This window comes from Lepidothrix coronata, unplaced genomic scaffold (genome assembly GCF_001604755.1).
Source record: "Lepidothrix coronata isolate B3197 unplaced genomic scaffold, Lepidothrix_coronata-1.0 Scaffold12, whole genome shotgun sequence".
Classification (NCBI taxonomy): Eukaryota; Metazoa; Chordata; class Aves; order Passeriformes; family Pipridae; genus Lepidothrix; species Lepidothrix coronata.
In genome coordinates, this window is record NW_016690192.1 from 7,916,729 (window position 1) to 7,927,593 (window position 10,865).

Below are 10,865 nucleotides of genomic sequence, written 5' to 3' on the forward strand. Positions count from 1 at the left end.
CTTCCCAAAAAAGTCACAGGAATTGAGAGGCTTTGGACAAGGCCTTGAGAGCCAGGACAAAGGGTAATGGCTTCCCACTGCCAGAGGGCAGGATTAGATGGGATTTTGGGAAGGAATTCTTGGCTGCCAGGGTGGTAAAGCCCTGGCACAGGTTGCCCAGAGAAGCTGTGGCTGCCCCATATCTCTGGACGTGTTCAAGACCAGGTTAGACAGGGCTTGGAGCAACCTGGGATAGTGGAAGGTGTCTGTGCCCATGGTAGGGGGTGGAACAAGATGGGCTTTAAGGTTCCCTCCCAACCCAAACCAATCTGGGATTCTGTGATTTCAGAAAGAGGAGGTGAGGCATCACAAGCACCCCAGAGCCTTTACCTGAGTGTGAAATGCCAAAAACTGTTCAAAATTTAAAATTACACTTGGAGAACAGGCATGGAGTAATGATCCCTGAGTCTTTAGAATAGATATGCTAGCTGAATTTTGAGATTTCTTTCATTTAGAGCTGCATGTTCTCATCAGGAGATTAGAGAATATGCAGCTTTCCCAAGAGCATGGTTGGAGTTGGGCTTGCAGGAACCAAGCTGGGCAACCTGGCACAGCCCAGTCCTGTGTGGGTGATGTCCAGTGGACCTGGACCTCTGGTGCTGCAGTATTCCTTACAGATGGCAGAGTTGTTTCTGCATCCTCTCATCCTCCTTCATGTGTTATATCCACATATCTGATAGTGATTGCTTTGTTATGTTTTTGCCTCTGGTCAGTAACATGTCTGTGATCCACTGATAGTGATCTGATCACCACATACTGGACTGGAAACATGTCTTGGTTTGGGAGGTGTAAACCCTCTTCCTGTGCTGTTCACCCCACTGACTGCAGTAGTTTTGTCTGAATGTTCCCAGTTCCTGTGTACGCATTGATAACACCGATACTCCTTAAGTGGCAATATAAATAACTGATATCTCAGGATGCCTGGTCTCTCTAAATATACGTCCCTGGGATGCTGGAGGAGCTTCACTACCTGCAGGTTGGTTTTCCCTGTACCTCTGGCCTTCTCTCCCCAGAAGTTCACCTTTCCGCCCTCCCATCTCTCTCAGCATTAACTGAGTTTACTGCAGTGAAGCAATTCCTGCCCCGGCAACACATCATTCTGCTGGGGAAAATAGCAATAACCCTGAACACTGTGTATGTACTTGGGACTTAATTTAAATAACTCTTGAAATATTCCATTGCCAATGGACTGTGCTGCTTCCTGCTCTCTTTTATACTAACCAGGCAAAGGGAACAGTGAAGGAAAAGATTTGCTGTAACAAAAATTATTTTTAATTCCAGGGTAATACTTCTGGGCTGACTGCCTTGAAAAGCTTGATTTCTGTGAATTTCATCAACTCTTTGACTCTGTGATTTTTCGTATTTTATACACATCCAAATCTATTTTCCTTTTACAAGATTAACCGAGTGAAGGATCAGAAGGAATATTGTTTTGAAGTATTAGTGAAAATAAAAAAATGGAAGAGAATGTTAAGGATGAGTCAGTGCATTTATCTCTGTGAATTGAGGTTGTGGTAACTCATAAAAGAGCCAGGTCAGCCCAGGAGCCAAGACTCCAGTACTGATGGTGGGGAAGAGTCACTCACACAGTTGCCCATGGAGCCCCAATGGTATTTTGATGGCAAATGTATAATTAGTTGATCTGCTCAGTACAGGTACAATAAATCATGAGGAGAATCCACCACCTCACTAAGTTACAGTTTGGGATAAATATTTTGGAGGTGCAGTGTTTGGAATTGTAAAGTGCAGAGGCCAAACCCAACCACCAAACAAAATATCTGTATAAAGTGCAGAAGGTCACTAAATGCAAGTACATCTGAAATCCACAGAATCACACACTGCTTTGGGTTGAAGAATTTCTTCCTAAATATCCAATCTAAATCTACCCTCTTTCAGCTTAAAGCCATCCCCCCTATTCCTGCAGGACACAGGATGTCCTGTCATCCCATCTTCCTCTACCCTTGTCCCTTCACATCCTCACACCCACTGCTGGCAGCACTGACCATTCTGCCTCTTACTGGGGAGAACAGGCTAAACTTCTCCCCCTTTTGCCTTGTGCTAATCCACCATTTCCTCTTATAGCTGGGCTGGAAGAGGGATTTTCACTCACAGCTCCCTGCAATGTCCCAGGAAGGCTCAGCCCAACATGTCCCCCCAGCCTGGGGCTGCCACGAGCTGCAGTCACCCCAAATGACCCTGGCATCCACACTGAATTTGCAGGCTGTGTATATCTTTAGCCCATGCACCTTCACACTACCAGAAACATAACATGAAAAAGGTTCATACAGGTTAAAAAAAAAAATCACAAATTAAATACAATGAATTAATTTTAAACTGATTTCAGGAAATGTGCAGGACTCAATACTAAAAAAAAATAAAAATAAAGAGCTGTGACAAAAGCTATATTTGTTTTCTCTTCTCTCGCTCTTTAATAGTCTCTGAATGAAAGGTCTAGTACAATTTTCTAGTCCACTTGTTCCAGCCAGGGGAAAACTGCTCGTCGTAATTAGGCCACTTTCATAACAGATTTCCTCCTCCCCCGACCTCCTGTGGTTGTGACCAAGGTTCCACACCTGGAAATTGGTGACCTATTCCCTCCTCTCTGTTGTTCCCTCATCATCTTCCCTCCTCTCCAGATTTTGATCCCCTATGCTCATGGTCACAGGTCAGGGACAGAGGGGCAAAGTTAACAAACTGCAAGAAAAATCTACCAGAGAATATTTGGCTTTGTGACCATGGAATCTGTAAATTTTCCAGAGGGACTTCCCTGGGTGACCTGGGATGGTGCCCTGTGTCCAGGTGGGAAGCCCCAGGACACATCCAAGCTTCAGGGTGGGGCAAAGCTTGGTGAGGAGACGGAATAAACCCCTAATATCTACACCGAACTATCTCCTCATGAACACTGCAGAGAGCAAACAGAGCTCTCCAATCCCAGGGAGTCTCTTAGATGATCCTTATGTGATTCCCTGGAAGGGTGGTGAGGTCCTGGCACAGGTTGCCCAGAGATGCTGTGGCTGCCCCATCCCTAGAAGTGTCCAAGGCCAGGTTGGAGGGGGCTTGGAGCAGTCTGGGATAGTGGAAGGTGTCCCTGCCCATGGCAGGGGGTGGAACTGGATAGGCTTTAAGGTCCTTTCCAACCCAAACCATTCCATAGTTCTATAAGATTGGAAACAACATAGTGTTTTTTTAGCCACAAGGTTTTACGCATCACAGAAATACCTGAAAGAGAACCTTAGACTTGTCAGTTTTTTCCTCCCACTGTTTATATTAGCACTTCAATGACATTTTCAATATTTAATTTCAGATTTACTTAATAACTGTCTGACCAAGAATTATAAAAGAACTCCACTGCTGGAGTGGGAGTGTGATCAGGAGTTAGGAGGGGCCTGGTGAGTCCAATCACCAAAGCCGTGCCTGAAGTGCTGAGATGCAATTTAACTTATATCCACATGACCTAAAGCAGCAGCTGGACAGTGAAACACTTCAACACTTCTCTGTGTACAACACATTTAAGGGACATGATTTCACCAGTTTCTTGATTTAATTCCTATCATTAATTCAAGATAATTATGACATAACACATTGAGATAAATGCATACATGTTTTTAATGAATTAACCAAAATTTGTAAATATTATATTGCACCATATTAAATTTATAAACAAAAGTATTTAGCATGATTATACAGATAAATGTTTTAATTATTGAATTATTATGTATTATTTTATTCCCTAAGCAACATAATACCTGCAGAACTCCTGTATCTTTAACTCCCACTGGTATGAGATTTTTCATCACATCTGTTAGAGTACACAACTAACTCAGTGCCTCATAAGCACAGATCCCAAAATATACCAATTTAATAATGTAAGCCCTTTCTGAGACCTTCATATCCGGTTGTGCTCATTTTTTAACTAATTTAGTTTGTCTGATCCAAATCCCCCATTAAAACCTGCTCTGTTATCATGGGTAGAAAAGGAGTAACAGAAATGTTGCTAAGTGAGTTACATATGGAAACCTGCTCAATAAGGGTGAGTTCATCTATTTACTCATTGCTACCAAGAGCTTTCAGAAGAGCAAGAGATGGAGAAACCTCGTTCCAGCATTGTTTTAGCGTTCAGCAAGCGTTCTGGTGGAAGGTGCCCCTGCCCATGGCAGGGGACTGGAACGAGATGATCTTTAAGGTTCCTTCCAACCCAAACCAGTCTGGGATTCTATGATCAGAAGATGCACAGACCAGAGCTGCCCAGCAGGGTCCAAGTGGGACCTTCCTGCCCTCGCAGTCAGCCCCGAGACATCGGCTGCGCTCAGCTCTTACACGTGGTGACAAGAAGAAAGTCATTTAAGTCTGTTGTCTGTTCATCAGAACAGCCCTTTGGAACAAATCCTGGTTTTCATTCCTTATTGACTCCTTGTTTTGTTAGCTCCTCTACATAACAGCTGAAACATTCACCATCACTTAAAATGATAAATTATTTTAATTTACGCTGAATTTATTTATTATTGTTGCACAGACAAGAGGCAAGTACCATAATGCGCTGTTTAATAATTGGTAGGGATTGGGAATAGGAAAGCCTTAAGCAAACAACTTCATTTTCCAGGGGGTGTGCACACGAGTCTGCGCATACCAGGTCACGTTTCAGGAATGAAACTTCACATAGACAAAGACTTTGTGACCTTGAATTGCACCACAGTACCAAGAGTATGGGCCTTAAGAACTGAACCTTTGAAAACCATAAAGGAAAGAAGAAAATATTTATATTTATTACATAAATCTCCATAAACACATCTGCAGGTATTCACGGCTGCACCCAGCACTGGACATGCACTGGAGGGACTGGGATTCTAGGATGCATATAGTATCTCAAAATTCCAATACGCTGTATAAACTTGTTATCCACCTGCTCTTCCTACTGCAAAACTTCCTTTCCAAATGCCCAGTTCTCAGTAACAGGAATGGCAACAGATGGGGAATGTTTGGTAGATGCGCCACCAGTTTTCCATGATGCTGTCACTTCCTGGGCAAAGACTCTCAGCTGTAAAGGGTAGCTCTTTTGGAATAGAAGGCAAAACTGGTAAATCCCAATCCCCAAAAGTCACTGGCATCCCAGCAATTTAAATATTAATTAGGCACCACTGGGCACCCCCACCATCACAGTCGGGAAGCTCTGTCCCTCCCAAGGGGGACAGAATTCCCACTCACTGTGTTTGGGGCAATAGCACTCCCAGAAACCAACAGGCACAGAGAGCTTCTCCTCCCATTCCCTAGATGGTAACTGCTTCCACTAGCAGAAAATCTTATGGAAAAGAACAAGTTGAGAAGCTCTAAGAGCAGCCAGCAAAAGAGACAAATAGTTTCAGATCAGCTGCCAAGGATGTGCCCAGACCTTTCAACACCAGTGAAAAAAAACAATAAGACACAGCCCTGGGCAGAGTTCGTCTGCAGGCACAGCCCATCCTGCCTCGCCAGGGGCTCACCTGGAGTGTTTGGGGACAGCTCCAGATCCCCACAGCCCGTCCTGCCTTGCCAGGAGCTTATCTGCAACGTCTGGTGACTGCCCCAGGTCCCCAAGGCAGGGGAGAGTGGACACAACACAGACCCAAAACTCTCCAAGGTGCAGTGAGAAGCAGCCAGGCTGCACACGAAGAATTTCCAATTCAGCAAATAAACTAAAAAGCCCCAAACCTCCTGAGCTGTGACCAAAAAAAGACATTCTCTATAATCACCCTCCTCAGGTGACCGTCAGCTGCTCAAACCTTAGACAACATTCATGGGATGGCCAAAAGGGACAACTGTGGGCAAACATGTGGATCAGTTCATTGACCTGCTCACATGGTTGGCCTAAAAGTGATCCCTGGATTTCCCAGCCAGGTTTGACAAGAACCCACATCTGCTCTGTGATCACAGCTGGACACAGATATCTGCTTTCCAGCTCCTCCTGCCAGCCTTTGGGAACATCACGGATCCCAGCCTGAGCTTTAACTCTTTGAAGCGAGTAATTCACAGTATTTTACAGACTGCAGAGCCCATGTTACCTAAATTCCTCTATAATCATATACCGGTAAAAAGATCTTTTGCTTTTTTAAAACCATGACAACTTCTGAAGCTCAATTTGCTGCGATGACAGAACGTAAAGCTACTATAAAGATGCTACCAGGTAGAGTTGCCTTCATTATCCATGAGCTTTGAGAAAAACAAAATGCAGGATAAAAACATTTGCTTGCTAGACAAAGCCCTTTTGATCATCTTCAGCACATTTCACACATTCTGATATCCACAGGGACTTGGGCTCCAAATGGCAGGTGAGGTACATGGGGACTGCTAAGACAACATCCCTGTTTCCTGCGTTATCTAAAGCCACGGGGGCCACACACACATATCGGCCGTAACCGGGATCAGCATCACCACGGGAAGGCAAAGAGGAATCCTTTTATTTCTCACAGAAGCAGAAATGCCTCTTGCTGCCATCCCAATGTGAGCTCTCCACTGTCCTCCCCACATCACCTGGAAGGGGATGAAGCCCTTCTCAAGTGGAGGTGTCTCATACCCCCTAGGCATCCAGCCCTGAAACGCCAGCCCTGCTCCCGACTCTGGCTGTGCCTGCGTCCTGTCAAGTGCTCTGCATTTGTTACCTCTCCTAAAACATTCCCTCCTGAAATCTCCACTTCTGCTGTCAGTGAGATGGATATGCTGGAACACACAGTGATCTCACTCCTTACAGAAGGTCTTGGAAAGGGTCATGGGAGAAACCCAGCTCTGAATATACAGCTTGTTCCCTGCATTTCTAGCAGTCCACAGTGAAGCAATATATTCTTTTAATAAAATCATGGGTTTATAAGTTACTCTCTCCTTCCTCATGTGTTCTCATGAAATCTTAACAGGCTGCCTGGGAAGAACACAGGATGGAATAATACTACTGAAAATGAGCAGCTTCCCAACATTATTCTGCCATGAAGAACAACCTCATTACTGATGTGATTTCTTATAACCTAAATAAATACAAATAATGTTGGGACTGCAGGGATCAATCGCCAATTGAAATCAAACAAAAGGGACCTGGGTTTAATTACTGAGGCTACAGAAATAACTCATCACAGACGGAACTCCTCAGCTAACAAGGGCTTTTCTGTAAAATCCCCTTGCTGAGGGTGTTTCTGTAGCAAAGCAGGTGTCCAGTGACATTCTTGGCAAACCTGCTCTTCTGTCAGTCCTTCATGAAGGGCCACATGGGTACTGTGCCTCTGCCAGCATTGGGAACTGCTGGCCAGGGAGGCTACGGGAGAATCCCATCATCCCAGTACCGCCTGGGCACAGCAATGCAGGACCCAGCCCCACGATGGTCCTGGTCCTGGCAATGGGGCTGGAGAGGGCATTCACCTCAGGGGTGCTGTGAGGGTGAGGAGGGAAGGCGTCTGGATGAGCAAGAGCAGCAGACAGGAGCGATGTTCCCAGAGCACCAGGCAGGGAGAGATGTTCCCAGAGCACTGGGCAGAGAGCGATGCTCCAAGAGCACCAGGACAGGGGGTGATACTCACTGTGCTGCTTCTGCAGCACTAAATAAATGCTGTGTGTGTTTGATACTAAATTGACTAATTACACTGTTATATGAGTTAACTATTTCAAAATGAGGGAGCCAAACTTATCTATTTTACTCCGTGTTAACACGCAGAGGATTTTACTGGAAAACCTCAGCAGTTCCAGGAGCCTTTATTGCTCGTCTTCAGCAAAGACAACGAAAACTTCACGTGAGAACTGGAGCTGGCACCTGGCCCACCTGCCCCACACTCATTCAAACAGGCTACATGCTTTCCTCTCTGATATATCAGCTCAAAATGAGATTTGTGAGTAAAAGTTTCTCCTCAGTTCAACACGGGTAACCCCATTTATTCACTCTCCTGGGGAGCTCAGAGCATGGGGTGATGTGCAATCCAGCTCTCCAAGGTCCTCAGCCCCACGCAGGGTCCGCGTCCAAGCAAGGGCACCCGCAACGCCCCTTGCTGGGGGCTGGCTCCACCTCAACACACATCCCATAAATCACTCTCATCTTCTGACAGCCATGAAAATGCTGACTCAAAGCCATGGGAGTGCCGCCCATACTCCAGCTTTAATTATTAAAGCAGGATGCTCTCGGTACAGTGTTGCCTCGGTTCCGAGGAGAGGAGGCAACGTTTGAAGCCCTCTCAAGACTGCTAAAGCAGAGAAGGTGGTGCTGAGGGGGGAATCAACACATGCTGGCCACAGGGAGCCCATGGCCATCTTGCTACGAGAGGCTGGGAACTCCGGAGCGCAGCCAACTTTGGACATTGCGAGGCACAGTCACTGGGAAGGGCTGAATTCAGATGGCTACAGAGCTGGAAGGAACAAACTCCTTTTCCAGCACCCAAATGGTTTTATCCAGCTCACTGGAATTTGTATTTAAATAAAGAGTCAGCTTCCAATACTTAGGATACTAAGAGCAATTATTTTACTGAATATTGAAATTAGTTTACGATACAAATATCCAGTGAGGAACACTCCCAGAGGAGCTGAGACACTGGGCAGTGGGAGACTTGGGATAACAGGCTCTGCCTGGCTGCTGCATGCTCTTCTAAAAGTGTTTGCTCCCACAGTGATCCTGCACTGCCCCTTCCAAGTTACAACCCTAAAACAAAATAAGCCCTGATTTAAAGCAAGCCTGCTGAAGGCACAGAAAATGAGAGAAGTTAATCACAGGGCATGAAGAATGAAATCCAGATGTAACACTCAAAATTCCAGCACCTCATCCCTCTGTCCCAGAGCTCAGCAGCAAGGTGAACGTTTCCTGTAGCAGCACCTCTTTACAAAACACACACCCACCCTTCCTAGTGAGACCGAAGTGATGTTTGCAGCCTAAAGCTCCCATTTCATTTATGTAACCTATCCAGCTGCATCGACACCAAGTTCCAAACACAACCTTAGGCCTGGAAAGCTGGATACGCTCCAGCAGAACCCCATTGGTAGGTAACATTGAGAGCAATCACACCTGTTTTTAATGCTGTAGTTTTAAACACATTTATATCCTAATAGCATTTAGTACTGACTATCTGTCTTAACTGCTTGTGAACCCACCAAGTTACCTTCTCTGCAACCTGTGAGCCTGAAGCAGTATAAATAAACCACTTTTTAAAATTATTATTTCCTTTGATCCTCCAATTGTGCTGACAGAAAGCACAGGGACCTGAGCACGTCTCAAAATACAGAGTATAATTGAGGTACACATAAAAACCACTTGTCAGCTGCCCTACATAGACATCTACTGTATTTTCAGGAGCTACTACACCAGGAGCAGCCTGAAAACGCTTCGAAATCTCTACTGAAAATGCTTCATGCAGCATTTTACAGCAGACTGTAGGATCATTGAGAATGCTTATGGATAAAACACATTGCAACCTGGAGATTTCAGTGATAGCCCAACAAAAATAATACATAGCTGAGAAGTGCTGCTAATTAAAAATCAGAGATTTATCACCAGTGAGGAGATTCAACCCACTGCAACCATATTCCAGAGAAGAAGAAAATGTGGGGTTTTAGAACTACAGAAAGATGATGGCAAAAGTACAACACACAAATAAAAAGTTAGAGTCTGAGGGGCTGGGGGAATAATCAAGTCAAGCAGAGGATTAATGAACACATACCAGAAGGAAGGACTCGAGTACATTAACTATGGTGTCCGACTGCTGGTAAACAAATTTTGCTCCAGTCAAGTAATGAGGAGATACGGGAGCACAAGGTCCATTAGGAGAAACAGGAACATAATCTCCTCATGGCATAAAGCATGGCATTTCTCGTTGAGAAATACAGAAGTATATCTCAAAATAAATAATAATACCAATGTTAATGCTTCTGGCAGGGTGTAATCGTCCTCTCCCTGCCACAGTCCAGCGCTGCTCACTCTGCAGAGCTCCCAAACTGCTGCCAGAAGCCAAAACTGCATCATTTCACCCCAACAACCCGTTTCCAAACTTCTAGCAACAGACTGGGCTTCCTAAATAGAGTTAAAACAGAAGAAACCGCGGAACGAAACCACCCCGGGAGCGGGCGAGCAGCCCGGAGCTCTGGGGATGCGGGTACAGGGTGGTAACAGGGATAACTTCCCGCATCACCGGGGCACCCCACAAGCATCCCCGGGGGAAATTCCCGCCGCCGCATCGTCCCCAAGAGGGGTCGGAGGCTCCCGGCGGAGCCTTGGGCATCTCGGGGATGCTGCGGCGGCGGGGACGCTCCGTCCCTGCATCCCTCCCGCCCGCGATCGCCTCCTACCTAAGCACCGCCGTGTCCCCTTTCCTGACCACCAGATTGTCCACGGTAGCCCCGGGGAAGTCTCCGCCCGGCGCAGCGAGTCTCCCAGGAGGAAGGAACGAGCAAAGGCCGAGGAAAGCGATCGCCAGCCACTGGTGGGAGCCCCCGGCGCTCCGCACCAGCGGCACCATCTCCGCGCCGCGCTGGTCCCGGCAGCGGAGACCGAGCGCTGCTGCTCCCGGCGAGCTCGGCCCCTGGTCGGCACCGGCAGTGGGGGACCGGGAGCGGAGCGCGGCTGCTCCCGGGCGGCCGCCGCAGCATCCAGCGAGGAGGGCAGCGCGCCCGCTCTGCGCGGCAGCTCCGCGGCAGCGGCGGGCGGTCCCCGCTGCCAGCCCGTTGCCACGCAGCCGTCGCCTTGGCAACCGGCCCGGCGGCGGAGGGATGCTCGGCCCCCTTATCCCGGGCTTCCCGCTCCGCCCTCCTCGACATCCCGGCTCGTGAACCCTCCACCCCCCCCCCCCCCCTCCCCCCCGCCCCACCAACACCCCCCCCCCCCCCCCCCCCCCCCC

The 10,865-nt window shown here is 47.2% G+C and overlaps 1 protein-coding gene across 1 annotated transcript in view; it reads right to left on the reverse strand.

Annotated features, from left to right (window-relative positions):
• NEGR1 (neuronal growth regulator 1) overlaps positions 1-10,488 on the reverse strand; it is a 212,507-nt gene extending 202,019 nt beyond the window's left edge. The window contains exon 1 of the mRNA XM_017805653.1: positions 10,318-10,488. Coding sequence (XP_017661142.1) covers positions 10,318-10,487 — 170 coding nt within the window. The 5' untranslated portion in view covers position 10,488. The remainder of the gene's footprint in view (positions 1-10,317) is intronic.
• Positions 10,489-10,865: the final 377 nt, after the last annotated feature.